We start from the raw sequence: 19,607 nt of genomic DNA, 5'->3' as shown, positions 1-19,607 counted from the left end.
GGATAAGACCCTTTATACCTGCAATGTGTTTGGGTTAATAGTTTCTCTTTTGGGGGTTTCCTGTAGGTGTGTGCAAAATGTCTGTAATTTGCTATTGTATTTGCATAATTTTGGGAAATTTCACAAAAATAACGCATAATGCAAAATCTGGCATTTAACGCTATATTTTAGTGCGAAATACATCCATGCATCCATTTTGCGTTTAAGAATGAATTTTATGTTTATGAAAATTATAGTGCCGCAAATGCAAGTGGTGCAAATGACAGCCACTCGTGCTCCTGTCATTTGCTTCGTTCCCACATTATAATGTTGTGGCATAACTAAGCGATATGGTGTAATGGCGTAATTTCAAGAATTTTCCAAAACAAGTGTAACTTGAAACCCCACAATCACGCAGTTTAAGCCAGCATAATTGACATTTTTTCCTGCTGTACTTTCTATGGCTTTTACTTACCTGGTATATTTTTTGCTTTCTGTTGAAAATTTGCCTGCTCTTCCCGCCTAATATTTAATTTAGTTTGCTCATAATTTTCCCTCGTTGCCTTTATTAAAGATCTTATGCCTTAACTGCACACTATGAAAAAACATTCAACCCATTATAACATCAACAAAAAACATCATCTGTTGTGACTGGCGTTGCTTCCTCACTTTTAATTATTTTACCACAGTGACCATGTTAGTCCAAATAGTCATCATAGTCATTGGAATGCCAGCGTCTGTGTAAAGCACCCAGGCCCTGCTCGACCATGTTAGGCGATCAGCTTTTGTCTTGCAGTTGAGGGCCCCTTGATTAAACAATGGTTCCAAACTTGTTTTGTTAATGACTAGCCTTCCTGATTGTCAGTCTGTTTTTTTAGAGATCTTTCGTTTGAGTCTTACTGATAATAGTAGAACCGAAGTCTCATTCTAGCTTTGACGCATGTGTCTGGACTGGACCTTGAATTTGCCTTTGACTTGAGGAGTTAGGGTATCTGATGCTGGTCACTTCAGATGCTAGCCTGCTTTCTCTTGCTGATGGCATGTTATTTTTGTCTCTTTATGTTCTCTGCTCTATCTCTGGGGTTGCCATTCTCCTTGTGTATTCTTTGACTGAGCTTTTATTTTTCTTCTACTTTGTTGATTCATAGATTTTCTATCTCTCCATTTAATTCCTTCACCATGTGCTGCTTTATCTGTATCAAAAGTGTAATCTAAATGGGTAACCCCTCAGATATGGGACTTTTTCTTGTCGCAAGCAGGGAGTCTTTGAACTCTCTGCTTGTCACTAGTGTTAGCAGAGACATCCAGGAAAATTGAGATTATGTCTCCCCTGACATTCTGTGGTTTTTGTTTGTGAGCTGCCAATAGGATACTTTCCTTTCTGTAAAGTAATGTAGTTGTGTCATTAAGGTGGGAACACTATGGGTATGATCTAAGCAGATGTCATCGTCAATGTATTGAAGGAGGTGTCTGAAGAGGGCTTATGTATGAGCTTCCAGATCTCCATTATTAATGTCTTTAATGATTCCTCTTATGCTCATATTGTTCCTTCTGGAACGATTTTTGATGTCATTGAGTTTATTGAACAGTTCTCTCTTCTTTATTTCAAGAGTGATTAGTGTGGCTACTTGCTAATCCCACTCATGTGACTGTTATGACACACTACTTTCAATGTGATCTAATCTCATCTCGGCCTTCTGAAGAGAATGATCCAGATCTCAGATTACTTTACCATACTCCTTGCATAGAGACGGTATATCTTTCTGGAAATCCAAAAGTAGGGACCATGTCTCCTTTGGTGGCAGGCACATGAAAGTCTGTGTTAGTGAAATAAGCATCCTTGCTAGGCTGGTGGGATTCTGCACATCTGGACTTTGAGCTTCAGCTTTTGGGGATGCAGTGCATGTTTTATGAATGCCATTTTGGGGCCATTGTTTTCAAAGATGCCCTCTTGTGTACAGATTTGGAGTCCTATTGTAAGCCGGATTTGGTGTCGCATTGGAAGAGTTGTTTTCTCGTCATAGCCTTGTAGACGTCATTTCTCACTTTCTTGACTCTTTGATGTCAGGCTCTAACAACCACGGATTCTATATGCTATTGACTCTAGTCACTCCTGGTCCTGTATTTATTGAGGTGCTTCTGTCTTTTTTCTTTTTTTTTTGCATATGCAATCTTCTTACTACCAAGTCCTGCTCCCCCTTTGTTCTTTCAAATTGGCATGGTAGCTGTCTTGAATCTTGACACCCATGTGTGTGACTACTTTCGAGCTCCTTTTAATTGGTGGTTTGCTCCCACTTTCCCACTCCCAGCCTTATTATTGGTTTACTATTTATGGGGTGTTTCTCAGGAATGTATGATGATACAATGCGATCATGTTGATCGTGGTATCCTACAGTGCCTGTTTTACAACTCAAGTTGTTTCAACAACTTGGGCTGGAGGACTAAGGGACAGTACGATTTACTATGCCAACACCAATCTACGTACAGTAGGGAAGGTGTTGGATAGTAAATCGTACTATTCCTTAGCTTGCAGCACCCTCCAGCGCAAGTCGTTGAAACGACTTGCGCTGTAAAAACCGCGTTGTAAACCTACTGCGGTGAAACTCCCGCGTAGTAAAGGTCTTCTCCCGTTTCTCAGCTGGCGGAGTGCTTCAACAGAGTGCTATCTGTGGCAGCAGACAATTTCAAAAGTCAATACGTTTCTCGATTTGGCAGTTTGGCTGGTGAAGGAAGATTTCCCTGCACTACTTTCAAACCACCTGGGGAGCACCCTGACAATGTCTCATTGGCTGGGACGCCAGTGACCTACAGAAGTCCTACCTTGACCTTGCTCAGACACTGACGTTCATCCAGGACTCTACTTGCATAAGTGCTTTTCCTTTGCTTCGGAAGATCTCAGACATTCTGGATATGATCCTGATGTTTCGTACTTCAACTCTGATTCCAGTTTTGAAGGTTTACTACATGTTGGGCGTAATGACCTCGTGCATCCTTCTAGTGCCATCCAGTTCGTGTAGCATGAGGTACTTCTATTAGTGCATCAGACAGCAGTTGCTTCAACATCACTAGTGTGTCTCCCCTTGCTTGAGGATCTTCCAATCTGCATTTGCAGACCTCAATTGGTGGTTGTGTCCCTCCAACCTCACAGTGGAATGTCCCTTATTTCCTCAGTAATTCTAGGCCACTGTTGTTATGGAGGACTTTTTGACCTGGGCCGCTCAACCAGGGGAGATGATGGTATGAGACCGCATCAGGACAAAGCATGCACATCAGAGTTCTGGAGTTGATGGCTGTTAGCACTCAAGGTATTTTTCCTTCCATCTCGGGTCATGTTTTTTTTTCCTTCAGTTTTATATAGCGTCAATTCGACCTGGAGGTATCAGAGCGCTTTACATGAGCACCAGTTGCATTACAGATGGACACAATCATTTCTGCGCATGGGGAGATTAAGTGATTTGTCCAGAATCACAGGATGTTTGATCCGCCCCCCATCTTCAAAGTCGGCCGCTTCAGCTGTTGGTCAGGTCATTTCAAACAAACGCCGCCATACACTATATCCTCATTCATGATAGCCTCGGGACCCTGTGCTAAGGGACCTTGTGTTTGGGAAAGTGGGTTATGATGTATGTATTATTTTCCTTGTGGTGGGTTGCCTGGTAGGGATTATCAATGTAAACGTGTCTGTGGAAGATCCTGATAGAAGTTCTACCCTAATGTGATGGGTGTGACCTTTTCCCAGGTTGAGCTTCCCTGCAACAGCTTGTTTGCCATGGTTCTGAACACAAAATGCCAGCTGTTCTGTGCTCTACATTTCCCACCATGTGTCTTTCCCAGATCTACTTATGACTCGCAGGGACTGATTTATGTCTTCCGTGCAATCCACTAATCTCGAAGGCTGTACAGTAAGTGTGCGAGGATTTGGTACGACAGTCTGTTGGAACTTAGTATTTGGCCTCCTGTTCCGCTCCAGTACAGAGTAGATATGCTTTAGTCTGTAGGATGGTCATGTCCGCCACCTCACTCCTACAATGCTTCATCTGCATGCGTGGAGCTAAAGTGGTGCTAATTACACACTTTCAGCCTGCTGCCAGAAACAGCGGGTGTTGCCTGAGCTAAGCAAAAACTGTCCACCAAGTTTGCTTATGCTGGATGTTAAGACAAGTTTGTCTCTTGGTGCCGGACTGTGGGCCAAACCCTTTTGAAACTTGTGTATCTGACATTCTGTGCTTTGCGATTTACTCCGCTCAACAGGGGTTGGTGATTTCTAGTGTAAAGGCATATGTAGCTTCCTGCCTGCCTTTGTTTACCTCCCTTTCTCTCTTCATATCTCCTAGTAGTTGTTGTCCTGTGCTGTATATGTTTCAGCTCATGCCATTTGTTGTTCTACAGTTGGATGTACACTTGATACTGACTTTTCTCATGGGTTTGCTATTCAAATCGATACTCAGTTGTTCCTTTCTCCTCTTGACACACCCTGCAGCCCTGTAGTCTGCCTTTTCGGGGAATTTCAGGAAAGCATTATTTAATTTTTTTACCTTCAATGTTCACTTCGCTAGGCAATTTCTTATGATTCAGGCAACAACGTTTTTGCGTCCAGCCATGCACCTTAGATTACAGTCAAACTAGAGTTGGGATTTTCTTGAGCTCATTCAATTTATGAAAAAATTCATGTGACCTTCAGACGATCCCTGATGTGTCTCAACAAGGAAATTAACGTGATTGACCTTGACATGAAACAACTCACCCACTGTTTCATTTTTGGTGATTGTAAGTGTTCCGTGATTGTTTTGCTAGTAAGTGGTTCATTAGAGGCCCGTCACTTCCTATGGTCCACTGTCTTCCAAATCAACTGAGGGGGACATTTAGGGCCCGATTACGATGTCGGTCGGAGTTCTTACGATCGACCTAGTCAGTTTCCATTCTGACCGGCTGATTATGATGCAGCCAGTCGGAATTGAAACCGGCCGGTCTTTCTGGCTGGCTTACGATGGGTTGGACATCATGGTCCTTGAGACCTGGCTGTCTCCGGGGTTCTCAGCTGTTCTAGGGCATTGGGGCAGCTCCGTTTTGGACTTTGCGAGGGCTCCCTCTACACCTCGGCTCTGAATGGGTGTCCCTCCGTTTATAGGCCCGCCTGCCATCCAGCGCATGCAGTCCTCCCGGCCTCACTGCAGGAGGGCCAACCCACTCGACCACAACCCTGTCCAGGCCCTCTGCGCACCTCCAGTCCCAGCCACTCACGGGTGAGTGGCCGTGGCCTCGTTTCCTGTCTCCAATTATTATCAGCTCAAGTGGCACTTTTTCCCTGCCCTGATCTGACGTCGGGTGCACTGCAGTCAGGGGCTCACAATCCCAGGACTCCAGCCCCAGAGGGCCGCTGCCCATTAAATAAATCACCGGGCCTCCATGCAGGTGCCGCTGGTCCTCGCTGTGCAGCCCTCCGCTGGATCCGCAGCCCACAACTCTGTAATCCGAGGCTGGTGTTAGATTCACCCCACCAACCCCCGGATCAGTGCCCACCGCAAAACTAGTCAGGCAACACCATTACCGGATCAGGCACGCCGCATTCCGTCTCTTTTGATTTTTTGGGAACACAAAAATGCAACTGCTGTGTATGGCGGTCTGACGAATCTTGTTGGAGGTTCAGTCACATGTCAAGCAGCTCTGGTTTTTGATATTGGTTCCGCCAGGATTCAACAGGATATTTTATTTTGGGGCAGGAGCTCCGCTCGAGCACGTCTACTCTGCCATCTTCTCAGGCCACGCAACCCAAAAACTTGTGACTTGTTGTGTCTGCAGCGGTTACTAGGTTAAAGTCTTTAAGTTTTGTATTCATGGGACTGGCCATTGATTTAATGGGTCTCCTATCTTTTTTTTTTTCCTTTTGTTGTGAATACAATTGTAATTGTCTTTTATTAACCTATATAATAAGATATTCAGATTTAAGTAGCTCCAAATGGAATGAGACTTTTCTTTTTGGTATTTAGGTGGAACCAAGCATTCATTTATTGCAGTAAAATATATTTCAGGTTGTTAATAAATTTCTTTTCACTTTGCGTATGCTAGCTACTGTTTTCGACTATTAACAACATCATTCATTCTTTGGATCTGTTCACTAGGTGATAAAAATGTCTAAGCACTTAGATGAAGTTTTGGCCAAAATGACTCCAGAGCAGGCGAATGAACATTTCAGACTCATCAAGCGGTGGAGAGCCAAGAATCCTGTGCGTGTATCACGGCAAGGTGCATTTTTGATGTATAGTCAGAAAAAAATGGCTGAGCTCCAGGCGGAGGATCAGATGGGAGGGCTGATAAATGGAAGAAGTTTTGCCACTCAACTGGTATGTTTTTTTGCAATATGGTTAATTGTGTGATCTCTGCCAAATGTATACATCTGTCTGCACAACCACTTTGCCCTTTATAGCTTACTTAGTAATCCTGAATGGTCTTGCTCTAGGACAGTGAGACAGATGCAGTCTAGGATGTCTCCTGCCTTTTGAAGTGTGTCTCTCTAGGTCTTGCTCTTAAAGGTCAAAAATGCCTTGAGTGGCTAATGTTTTAACATACTTTGAAAAACCTACTCTTTTCTCCTTAGAAAAGCTAATGTCTTTCATGTGGCTTTTCTAAAGTATATTAGCTTCCTAGGTTCACTGGTGTTTATGTTGATTGTTGCTTCAGTGAGGGTGCGAATTGGCAAAAGAATTGCCTTGATCCAAGGTTCCTAGAGAACACAGGAGGTCTACCTATAGAACAGGATTGTCCAGCAATGATCATGGAGGGTTGGAGCCATGCCAGATTTTCAGGCTAAGTTTACAAATCTGATAGAGACATCTAGGCGCAGATTCCTTACCTTTGAATTCCCCAGGCATCAGACTGGATCTAGAAGATTTTTCTTGCGCATTACCCCTGCGCGCCCACCGGGTGGTGTTGGCTGGTTCCACGTGGCTGTCGGAGTCGAGGCATGGGGGTGGGGCCAGAGATGACAGGCCAGTGGAGAAGTGTTTTGCACTGTAATCAGAGCGCATTACGTTTTGGCTGCCCAATCAGTCATGAGCAATGAAGCTCTGTCCAACCCCAGCTGCGTTGCTTGATTGGAGAGAGCAGGGCACACGCTCCCAGCCTACCTGGGAGCAGAAATCCACGGCGCTCATGCCAATCTTGACACTGTTTTCATGCAGTGTCAGGATTGGCCGCAGGGGATTCTGGGACCCCGGTTCCCCCCTCCCTCCGCCCCGCCACTTAGCACAGATACCGGTCGCTACTGTCCGGAGGTGGTGCAAGGTCTCCTTCAGCAGTGGGCAGAGCCTTGGTTAGATCTGTTTGCCTCCACCAAGAACACGCAATGTCAGCAATTTTGCGCGCTGGAGTTTCCAAGGCAGTTCCTGCTCAGATACGCTTTCGTCTTGAGTGGTGCTCTGGCATCCTATACGCCTTTCTGCCCATACCATTCCTGCCCAGAGTTCTCAAGAAGATCAGGAATGCCTAAGCCTTAGTCATCCTTATAGCTCTGGACTGGGCATGGAGAGACTGGTATCTAAAGCTTCTACAAATGAGCATTTATCCTCCCTTCAGGCTGCCCGTTCGGGCGGATCGTCTGTCGCAGCAGCATTGGAGGGTCCTCCACTTGAACTTGTCAATATTTCGCCTTCTTGCATGGAGGTTGAGCGGTGGCAGTTGATAGCTTTTGACCTTCCTCCCGTAGCTGGTAATGTTATTCTGGCAGCCAGGTGTCCCTCCACCAAAATGGTATACGCCTGCCAAAATTTGTAATATATTGTACAAAAAAGTCTATTGACCCTCTTTTGTTCCCCTTTCCGATGTTTCGCTTTTTATTTGGACCCTTTCCCAGCAGGGCTCTGCTCTAGGTACCCTGAAAGGGTATCTTTCTGCTTTGTCTGCTTTCCTGATGCTGTCAGACCAAACCTATTTATTTAAGTCACCTGTTGTACATAGATTCCTAGATTTCTGAAAGTTCTTGTACATATGTTCCCACCGTCTCCTTTCATTATGCCTCAGTGCTCCCTTCATTTGGTTCTCACCTTCCTGATGTGTGCTGATTTCGAGCCCCTGTATAAATGTCCTGTCCCCGCTATTCACCATCAAAACAGCCTTTTTAGTGGCAATTATATCTGCAAGGAGAGTGCGTAAGCGGCAGTCTTCATCGTCCATGTTGGTGCTTTGCACTAGGGCCTCTTTCCTCCTGAATGTGGTAACACCATTCCATGTGGTACAATCTGTCACCTGGCCCACTTTCTCCTCTCCTCTGCATCCCTGTAAAGAAGAGGAGTGAATCCACCGCCTGGACCTAAAGAGAGGCGGATGTTCTACCTACGCCACACAAAAGAGGTCCAAGTGGACAACTAACTCTTCGTGGGATATGTTGTTGCGAAAAAAGGTCAGGTGGTGCAGAAAAGGACCATCTCGCGTTGGGTTGTTCTCTGCATCATGCTTTGCTATGCGCTGGCAAAGAAGCAGCGTCCTGAAGGCTTAAGGGCGCATTCCACCAGAGGTAAAGCTTCTACCACTGTGTTAGCACGTGGAGTGCCAGTCCTGGATATCCAGCAACGTGGGCATCCCTGCACATGTTTACCAAGCATTACTGTCTGGACAGTCAGGTCTGCAGGTACAGCCATTTTGCCCGTGCGGTCCTACAGAACTTTTTAGTCTGAAATTTGTCTGCAGTTCCTCCCTTGGGAATGGTATTGCTTGGGTATCTAAGGAATCTGCGGCTATATGTCTCTTTCAGAGGAAAAAGTTACTTTCCTTTGGTAACGTCTTATCTGGTAGACAATATCTAGCCACAGATTCCTTACCAATAGACCTATCCTCCCCACACTGAGGATAGGTTTCTAGGGTCAGAGCTGATCCCTTTCAGGGCACTTGTTTTCAAACACACCAATGTCAGTACACTTTATGACGCTGCACTTCTGGTGTGGAAAGTCGTGAAAAGTAACTGACGTGAGCGTGGCAAGGTGATGCCTATATAGGTGACACGGATGTCACTTCCTTCGCGGAAGATGTCGCCGACACCACACATAGCCGACCGGCACCACCTATCGGCGCACAGGGGTACTGCTCGAAGAAAAATCTTCCAGATCCAGTCTGATGCCTGGAGAATTCAAAGGTATGGAATCTGCAGCTAGATATTGTGTCTACTAGATAAGGCATTACCGAAGGTAAGTAACTTGTTTAAGTTTACATGAAATACATATAGGAATAATTTGCATAGTGAGTGATTATTTTGAAAATCTGATATGGCTGCCTACCTTATATACCACATTTGAACATCTGCTCCAAAGTATGATGACACATTAAGGTTTCCTGCTGACGTGGTGCACTTGTTTTGTGTTTACTTTATTAGGGTCACATCATTGACTTCACAAGTCTTGGGGCCATCCAGCGCCCGCTGGTCTTGGGGCTCACCAGCGCCCGCTGGTCTTGGTGCCCACCAGCGCCCGCTGGTCTTGGTGCCCACCAGCGCCTGCTGGTCTTGGTGCCCACCAGCGCCCGCTGGTCTTGGTGCCCACCAGTGCCTACTAGTCTTGGGACCCACCAGTGCCCGCTGGTCTTGGGGACCACCGGTGCCAGCTGGTATTGAGGCCCACCGGTGCCAGCTGGTATTGAGGCCCATGGTGCCAGCTGGCCTTGGGGCCCACCGGTGCCCGCTGGTCTTGGGACCCACCAGTGCCCGCTGGTCTTGGGGCCCACCAGTGCCCGCTGGTCTTGGGGCCCACCAGTGCCCGCTGGTCTTGGGACCCACCAGTGCCCGCTGGTCTTGGGACCCAACAGTGCCCGCTGGTCTCGGGGCCCACCAGTGCCCACTGGTTTTGGGGCCCATCGGTGCCCGCTGGTCTTGGGGCCCACCAGTGCCCGCTGGTCTTGGGGCCCACCAGTGCCCACTGGTCTTGGTGCCCACCAGCGCCCGCTGGTCTTGGTGCACACCAGTGCGCGCTGCTATTGTGACCCACCAGTACCTGCTTCTCACTCTGCCCACTTGTGCACATTCTCACAGTCAACAAGTGCCAACTTCTCACACTTTTCTGTATCGTCTGCTCCTACTGCTTATGTGTGCAGCTAGCGCCTCACAACGATCACCAGTGCAGACTAATCACTAGGGCCACAATATGATCACAATGTTTACACATCTTTCATGCAGTTATCAATTAGCGTCCGACTCCATTTTACCTACATTTGTGGTTAGTAAAATGACCTCGCCCTTCACCCAAGCATGGTGGCCCCTTTTATTGTGAAGTAGGGGTTCGAGAAGCATTTTATTCGCAGCTGACTGTCACGCCTCAGAGTTAACGAGCGCCTTGATCGAGGCCCTAGGTGTAGGATATGTAGGGTCACAAACTGCAAAAGCAAAAACAATTCCCCAGCATAAGCTCTTCCTTTCAGCTTGTGGGTCCTCGGTTCTACTAGCAGGAAGACGCAGTTTCCGCCTAGCCATTGCCAGTCACGTGCCTGCGGTTCAAGTGATCCGACTCGGGCACGTATTGCATCCGGTTCACGTTTGTGGCAGGCGATGTCACTTCCTGTCTCGTGGCCGCTTTCCTTGGTGCGTCACGCTCTGATCTGGATTTCTGCCAGAAACAGAGACTTCTGTCTCATCTGCTGTCCAGCTGCATGCACTCTGCATCGACTGCACGAAATGGAAAGAGAAATAAACGCATTGCAGCTGCCTTATACTTTCACGGGAAACGGCCATTACAACGCGGCCGTTTCCACGAATACATTAACCACGCATGCATTACAACGCATGCGTGGTTAACACGAAAGCCTTTACCACGCATACCTTTACTACGAGGTGTGTAGTAAAGGCATATGTGGTAAAGGTTCAAAATAAACATGGGGGGGTTGGGGGGGTCTCCCCCCCAAATAAAAACCTCACCTGAAATCGTCGTCGTTTAAGAAGAAACGGAAAGAAACTTCCGTTTCTTCTTAACGACGTACGACGTCACCACGCATGAATTAGAGGAAAAAGTTATGCGTTGATAAACCATTCCGTTGTAACGCATGCGTGGTAAAGGCATGCGTTGCAACGGAATTCGTTGTAAGAACATATAGCCTACTTTCACCTTTTGAATATAGTTAAAGATTGAAATGTGTGTCCCTGTTCGGGAATCTCATTGGCCAGTTAATGAAAGCTAAAACCTCCTTGTGTCGTGTCATATAGAAGTGACACAGCAAGGGCTAATTCCTCTGCCAGTTTTGGGCTGACTGGTGTCTCAATAGGTGAAGAGCTGGCGGTATTTTACTATCCTAGTGGTAAATGGCTGCTTGCCATGGGAACGTTATGTAGCTGTATTTATTGACGTATCTAAGGTAAACAATAGAACATTACACAGTAACATACCCAAGCAACATAAAAATCCAATGAAAACATAATAGTGAAAAACACAACAAAAGTGTAAAAACAGTACCTAACACCCACACTACAACACAACACAACACCTCACTTCATTCAGTAAATTTCCACAGCAGCACAAAAACCAACAGAACATGTCACCAGCACAAAAAACGCCTCCCATTACTACCTCCAGAAACCTGCTTTTAGCATACTTCAGTAAAAGTTATATACACCAAGCACTGCCTTCATTTATGACCTGGGACATGAAATAGCACCTTTCAAAAACAAGCATTGGTAAAGTCTGCAGGACTTACCTGTGGGAACTGTTGGTTTTGCCAATGTTTTTAGCCATCCTGTAGAGCATCTCTGATGCTGTGTAGCGTGGATAATCAAGGTGCTGTGACACCGCAATTGCATATTTTTGCAGGCACACGCACTACTCGTACGCTCACACAAAATGACACATACTTGAACATTGAAGGGCCGATGGTGGGCGAGCAACCGGAATCTTCGCTCACAATCCACAGCAAGAGCAGCCACCACTCGAGCAAAGAGAGCCAGGATGGGCGGGCGTGCCTTTTCCCATCTGGCTTTAAACATTTGGAATGACCTGCCAACAGATCTAAGGCTCACGGATTGTTACCTTACTTTCCGAAAAAAACTGAAAACCATACTGTTCCCTAAAACAGACTAAATTCTATGTCAGGACCGGAGGCTTCAGATTATGCTTTTGTACCTTCTCCACTGCTTTATTATAAAAGTCGCAGCAGCCAAAAAAACAATCAAATAACAACAGCCCTACCTTAGAACAAAGGATATGGGCAAAACAGAAAAGAAATGTCCATAAACCACAACTCCCATGAGTCCCATTAGGCAGTCCATAACATAGTCCTTCCTTAGTCTCCACCGCAGCTAGATATAGGACGTCCTTCTCATGACCACTTCCTCTTTCTTCGCTGCTTCGCAGCCAGTTAAGTGTTTTCCTCCCTTTCTCCTCAAGTTGGTGTTTATTGGGGACTGTTAAGGGGGTTCTTCGTTGTGTAATTGCTTGTGGTATTATTGTGGGGCTTATTGATGCGCTCCGTTTTTCTTTCAGAGCCCTTGTCGGTCGCGGGAGCACTTTATTGCTCTTACGCGCCTTTGCCCATGTTCTCGGCCGCCTCCGGCCGCTAGGGGGAGCCAAAGCGTCTCGTTCCCCTCAGCGCGGTGTCTCGCCAGAGAGCCGCGCTGAGGAGCTCGTTTCTGCCTAACGCTCGCCCGGTCGCCTCACCTTGACGCTCTCTGAGCCGGTATTCTGCCCCACAGTTCATTGCATCTACTTGACGCCCCGCTGGGGTCTGTACTGCGGTTCTGACCGCGCTGCCGCCTACGGGCGTTACTTCACACTCGTGCTTCCTATCAGATGAGTTCCTAGCGCGCAGGGAGGCGACAGAGGCCCGGTCTTTTATAGAGGGCCAGCGCGCTAGTGGGGTGAGTGTCCCTATATTCCCGGTTCCACTGGGCATTTTATAAGTGCAGCCTTGTTTCTGCCCCAAAATCATATCTACGGGCTACAGCCTGCTACCCTGTCATTCCATTAGACCTTCACCCTCCTAGGAAGGGGGCAGTGTGGTGTTGCTGAACGCTTGGTTGACATGGGGGACGAGTATTATGACGAAGAGGAGTCACAGGGCTACCTCAATGATGATGAATTCTATCAGGCCGTAGATAGCTCTATATATAGGTGCGTCACGGAGATAGTGGGGCCTATGGAGGAGCGCCTCTCTGCGCGTATCATACAGGAGTGCGAGAGGGTGACTCAGGCACATCTAGGGGTCCCGGTTAATCCTACGGCCCCGACGGGGAGTTCCCCCCCAGTTCCTAAGAAGCCCCGTAAGGAAGGGGTGTCGAGTGGGTGTGGATAAGGACGCCTTCGAGAGGCTGCGTGATGCATTCTTGGCGAAGGCGATAGATCCCTCCTCGTCGCCCTCCCCAACCCCGGGCCCCTCGGGTGTTCCCGCCAGTTCGGCCCCTTTGTCACCGGCGCCAACCTCCCCGGCGGACACCGATGACGACGAAGGGTATGAGCGTTCTTGGAGGCCTTCGGGCTCCGCCACCGAGATACCGCAGGATAGTTCAGGTATGCTGGACCCGGACGAGATAATCCATCCGAGGTCGGCGGCTTGGACCCCTGGGGAGAAGGTGGCGAAGTTTGTCGCTGGCCGCCTACGCAAGCCCTTAGAGAAAGAAGCAAGGAGCTGTTTGCGCGGGGAGTGCCCTAGGCCTACGCTTGAAGGGAAGGTTGCCCTGACCCCTGAGTTGGACCCCAAGATGGCTACCTTCTTGGCGAAGTTTGTTAGGGACCCTCGGAAAGGGATTGATCGCTCCTGGCGGGCTTGCCAGGACAAGCTGTTGGATGCCATAGGTCCCATAACGAAGATTCTGGACATGGCTGAAGAGGCCAAAGTGTCCGGGGCGGTCATTTCCCCCGAGGTCCTCTCTAACTAGGCGCAGAGAGTAGTGGTGTTCCTGGGGAATGCGAACTGCGCGTTGTCCACAGAACGTAGAAGGTCCCTCCTGATTAAGTTAGATCCTAAACTGGGAGACCTGGCCTCTTCTGAGGCAGGTGCAGTAGCCCAAGGAGGTCTATTTGGAGAGCCTTTTATTAAGGAACTGGGGAAGTTCGTTAATACCTTTACGTCCCTAGATAGGGCCCAGTCAAACATCAAACGGGTCTTCCACCAGCGTTTCTCCAGGGGGGCCGGTCGCGGAGGGGGCCGCGCGACCGGCCGTGGTGGTCAGCAACCGACCAACAGAAATCAAGGCTCCGGGCGAGGGCAGTACAACTCCTCGCAAAACTACAATAACTTCTATCCTACCAGAGGACAACGCTTCCGTGGCCGTGGTGGATTCAAGAATGCTGCTGGGACTTCCTCCAACGGTGAGTGTAATCTCGGCGGACGAGGTCCGCGTGGGGGGTCGTTTGGCCTTGTTTCCAGACGCCTGGGCCGCAATCACAGCGGATGCCTGGGTTTTACAGACTATTCGAGGTTTCCACATAGAATTCTACGATCAGCCCCGACAAGTCAGGCCACCTCCTCCTATCGTTTTCTCGTCTGCGGACGCGAGCCTAGTCGACGAAGAGGTTTCGGACCTGCTTCGCAAAGGCGCCATCTGCCCTTCTTCTCAGCACCCGATGGGGTTTCTGAGCAACTTGTTCCTGGTGGACAAAGTGGATGGTGGGAAACGCCCGGTTATCAACCTCAAAGAATTCAACGGTTGGTTAGTCTACCGGCATTTCAAGATGGAGGGGATTCATCTTTTGAGAGATGTGCTCCTTCCGCACGATTGGATGGTGCGTCTGGACCTCAAGGATGCGTACCTTGTGGTCCCTATTCATCCCCCACACCGTCGCTTTTTGCAGTTCCGTCGGGGGGGTCAGGTGTTCGAGTTTACCGCCCTTCCTTTCGGACTTTCTTCAGCCCCTTGGTGTTTCACCAAACTCCTTCGGCCGGCGATGGAGGTTCTGCGGAGCCAGGGCATCCGGATGATAGTCTATCTAGACGACATCCTGCTGATGGCTCAATGCCCCGAGCAGTTAGATCTCCAGCTGCGCCAGACCATTGCCTTACTCCAGGGTCTTGGGTTCGTGATCAACAGCGGAAAGTCCGTTCTGATTCCGTCCCAGTCTGTAGTATTCTTAGGATTCACCGTGAATTCCATTCACTGCACCCTCAGCCTTCCTTCTCGGAAGCTGGGGAAGATCCGTCACATCCTCCGCCAGACGATCTCACGATCACACACCTCTCTCCGTCAGATTGCCCGAGTGGTGGGACTACTGTCTTCCTACATCCAGGGAATCTTTCCGGGGCCCTTGCACTACCGAGCCCTGCAGCGCCTCAAGGCGCATCACCTCCGACGGGGCCTGACGTACGATCAGGTGGTTCCCCTGTCGGACGAAGTGAAGGAGGAAATGCGTTGGTGGCTCACGCATATGGAGGCCTGGAACGGCAGGGCGATTTTCGGTCCTGTACCAGACTTGGTGATAGAGTCCGACGCCAGGCGTGCAGGCTGGGGCGCTCGCTGTGGAGAGTTTTCCACAGGCGGCGCCTGGTCATCCGAGGAGCAGGAGCTCCATATCACCTGTCTGGAGTTGTTGGCCGGGTCCTTCGCGATCCAATGCTGGACCAAGGACACAGTTCGTTCTTGTGTCTTACTTCGCATGGACAATATCTCGGCGGTGAGATATGTCAACCATCTGGGAGGCCCTCGATCCAAAGCCCTTTCGGACTTGGCGAAAGTTTTCTGGGCTTGGTGCCTAGCACACCAGGTGTCGGTGACGGCGGAATACTTGCCGGGTTGCGACAACCGGGTGGCGGATTGGCATTCCCGATATGAGGGACTCCAGTCAATGGCAACTCGATCCACAGGTGTTCAAGTGGTTGGACGATACCTGGGGACCGTTCTCAGTGGACCTCTTTGCGTCCCGTCTGGACTTCCAGCTTCCACGTTTCTTCAGCTGGAGGCCGGACCCTCTAGCAGAGGCCACGGATGCCTTCCTCCAGGACTGGAGCAGGGAGAAGTCGTACGCATTTCCCCCGTTCTCGATGATACTGAGAGCGGCGGCCCATCTCCGTCGCCAACAGGCGGATGTGGTGATGGTGACCCCCTGGTGGAGGTCACAAGTGTGGTTTCCAGTTCTTCTGGAACTTTCCTGGGATTCTCCAATCCTACTCCCCCGGTTTCCGCGGCTTCTTCTCAACGCGGACGGGGAACCCCATCATCTGCTCACGCAGAGCTCGCTTCACCTCATGGCGTGGAGGCTTTCGGGCGACGTTGGTCGCTCCCGGGCCTTTCGAGACCAGCTGAAGATTTCCTCTCGAAAGCCTGGGCAGGCAGCACGACAAAGCGTTATCGATCTGCCTGGAATAAGTGGTCACGCTGGTGTCTTCGACGACACTTGGATCCCTTGGTCGCAGGCGTTGTTCCTGCATTGAATTATCTGGCGGAGTCGGCCGCGGCAGGTCTGGCCTATCGTACCATCAATGCAATGCGATCGGCGATCTCGGCGGGCCATCAGCCAGTGGAAGGAGCGCCTCTAGGAGAGCATCCTTTTGTTTGTCGCCTACTGCGGGGCGTTCGCCTGTCTTTGCCGCCAGAACCGCGTTACTCGGTTCTTTGGGATGTTAACCTAATACTGAATCTCTTGTTGTCATGGCCGTCGAATGAGTATCTGTCCTTGAAGGAACTTTCGGCGAAGTTGGCTATGCTCTTATGTCTGATTTCGTGCAGACGAGTATCGGATGTTCGTGCCTTGGATGTCACGGCGAGGGTTTTTTCCCCTGATGGGGTGATTTTTACCTTGGGGCGTCGCACGAAGTGCGCTTCACGGTCAATTTCTTATCCGAGCTTCGCGGACTCTCCCAAACTGTGTGTGGTTCAGTGTTTAAAGGTCTATGAGGACCTAACCTTGGAACTTCGCCCTCCGGGCGAGCGACAGCTGCTAATCGCTCTGCGTAAGCCACACAAGGCTGTCTCTTCTCCCACCATCGCCAGATGGGTACGGTGGATCATGCAGGAAGCAGGCATCGACACGAAACAGTTCGGTGCACATTCGGCTAGGGGGGCCATGGCCTCGAAAGCCTTTGCTGTAGGAGCCAGATTAGAGGATCTGATGAGAGCTGCTGATTGGTCTTCGGACTCCACCTTTAAAAGGTTTTACTTCAAACCGGTGCTTGATATTGCCCATTTGGTGGTGAGTAAGCTTTAAACTAGCATAATCTGAAGCCTCCGGTCCTGACATAGAATCGAAATTTGCCTAGCAGTGTAACGGTAAGTTTCAATTCTATTAAGGACACGGAGGCGAGGATTATCCCTCCCGGTCTCCGGTGGATTTTACCCGCCCGTACTGCAGTAAGTAATCTGTTTTCCAGTCTCATGTGGTTGTACCTTGCTGATGTGCAATTTACGTGACCTGGATGTCCTTTCACGGCTGATGTTGTGGCATTTTTCTTCATAGGAAATGAGGGTGCCAGGCAGGATCAGTGATGACATAGCGTGCCTCGCGCGAAGAAAGAGGAAGTGGTCATGAGAAGGACGTCCTATCTAGCTGCGGTGGAGACTAAGGAAGGACTATGTTATGGACTGCCTAATGGGACTCATGGGAGTTGTGGTTTATGGACATTTCTTTTCTGTTTTGCCCATATCCTTTGTTCTAAGGTAGGGCTGTTGTTATTTGATTGTTTTTTTGGCTGCTGCGACTTTTGTAATAAAGCAGTGGAGAAGGTACAAAAGCATAATCCTCGCCTCCGTGTCCTTAATAGAATTGAAACTTACCGTTACACTGCTAGGCAAATTTCGATTCTCCAGCTTAACGCACCAGCCCACCCTTGCAATCTTAGCGCCGTGATATCCTATCTAGGATGAATGTTGCGCTTTAGAAATACTATGAACATGAACATAAAGCAACATTAAGGGCCAGGTTGGGGTGGGTCACCATGGAGTGCCAGATGCGAGAAGAAAGCTTCACAACTGGGGGTGGTAGCAAGTAGCATTGGTGTGACGTAAGCATAACTGTGGGCGATGGTGGGGAGGAGTAGCAACAGGTGAGACAGAAGGAGGACGCAGGTAGGGGGAAGCAACATGGTGGATTGGGGTGGGTAGGAGAAGCAGCTGCAAGAGCAATTTTGGGTGGGTGGAGTAGATGCACGGGGAGAGCAAGCAACTGCGGAAGTATGGGGTTAGGGAGAAGAAGCAACGGGTGAGTGAGAAGGAGAGAACAGGTGAGGCTAAGCAACAAGGAGTGCAGCAGGGGGTTAGGAGCAGCAAGAGAGCATTGTGGAGCGGGCAGGGGGAGAAGTACTCATGTGAGAGATCAACTTGGAGTTGGTAAGAGAAGTCCTCTAGGAAGATGGAGTGCTTAAGAGAAAATAAAAAAAGTAGCTCCCTAAAAGTAAGCATTGGAAGGATACAAGTAAATTGGCAATGCTGCAGAGGGGGAACAGACACCAGGTGGGCAAGGCAAGCCATTGATAAGAGACAAGCAAATGCTAGTGACAGGAAAGCACACCTATGGTAGGCAATGGGTGGGTACCATGGCCCTCTGTGTTCTTGCTTAACCTCACAATGTCAAACAACAAAAGGCAGCACAGTTTTGTCAAGTAGGCAACCTGGCCTCTTTACTCTTATTGAGTGATGCAGAGCATACCGAACTAAGTAATGGCGCTGGTTAATCGAGTAGTTTTGGCAATGCGTTCAAAATAGCTCAATACTTTTAGGTTCGCCTGCTTAGATAAAATAACCCTTGATGTCTGTGTAATGGATTCCTGAATATTTTAGGATACATCTCTGAACTTCATGCTACCAACAGAGCTTCAAATGTTTGAGCCTCACTCGAAGACATGCCGTTCCACCACTCCACCAACACACTATATGCATGGAAGGATCCAGTGCATGCAAGACACTAAACTGAACATGCCTGCCTATGAAGCCCTGAGTCACAGCTAGACAAAAGTGGCTGCTGACTGATGTTATAGTCACAATAATTCATGTTGACACTTTAAATGCAGTGGCCCCAATGGGCTCAAAGATAGCTTGACTGTGCAGTAGATTATTGAATGCAGGTTGTGATGATGCATTTCCCTTTCAAGGAACTTCTAATGTTTGAGGTTCCTTTTTTAAAACAAAATATGCTCTTGCTGGTGTGCTCAAACTGTTCTTCCAGGGACACCTTGTGTGCTTTGACAGGGACACCATGTGTGCTTTGATTCCACTCGCTCTAAAATTAAGCTCCACTCACTCAAATTAATCTCCTGAGAAGCACAGGTCTTGTCAAAACTGCATTAGAAGCACCTGCACATTAATCCTTTGTAAAAAAAAAAATCAACCAGCACGAAGCTCCTACAAAAAAAGAATAATGAGAGATCTGGGGTCTAATGACCCATCTGATTCAATGTAACGTGTCAGGTGCGTGGACAGAAAATTGTCCACTACCTGGAGCTGGAAGGGAGAGTTTTACCAGCTGCATGAAAACGGAAGTGGGAAAAGGGATAATTATTGTGTGGACTGATTCAACACAGCAGCTCTAGGATGGGGCATAGCATCTATTTCCTCCCTCCCACAAGTGGCCAGCAAAGAGTCAGGATGACAGGCTGCAGCAGCAAACGGTCTGCTGCCTTTCAGCACCAGTAGCAGGAAGGGCCCCGTGCTTACAATCTGCACCGGAACAAAAAGTTGGTAAGAGGGGAAGCATGCGAGAGTCTGAAACCAGCTCCATAGTTAATAGCCCCCCCTGAAATTC

At 48.8% G+C, this 19,607-nt stretch overlaps 1 protein-coding gene across 1 annotated transcript in view; it reads left to right on the top strand.

Moving 5' to 3' along the window:
* Positions 1-19,607, top strand: part of POLR1A (RNA polymerase I subunit A) — a 514,608-nt gene that overhangs the window by 361,086 nt on the left and 133,915 nt on the right. Inside the window, exon 23 of the mRNA XM_078678659.1 lies at positions 6,099-6,320. Coding sequence (XP_078534785.1) covers positions 6,099-6,320 — 222 coding nt within the window. The remainder of the gene's footprint in view (positions 1-6,098; positions 6,321-19,607) is intronic.

Source organism: Lissotriton helveticus, chromosome 2_2 (genome assembly GCF_964261635.1).
Source record: "Lissotriton helveticus chromosome 2_2, aLisHel1.1, whole genome shotgun sequence".
NCBI lineage: Eukaryota > Metazoa > Chordata > Amphibia > Caudata > Salamandridae > Lissotriton > Lissotriton helveticus.
The sequence above is the reverse complement of the archived record's forward strand: the minus strand, read 5'-3'. Positions and strand labels throughout refer to the sequence as shown.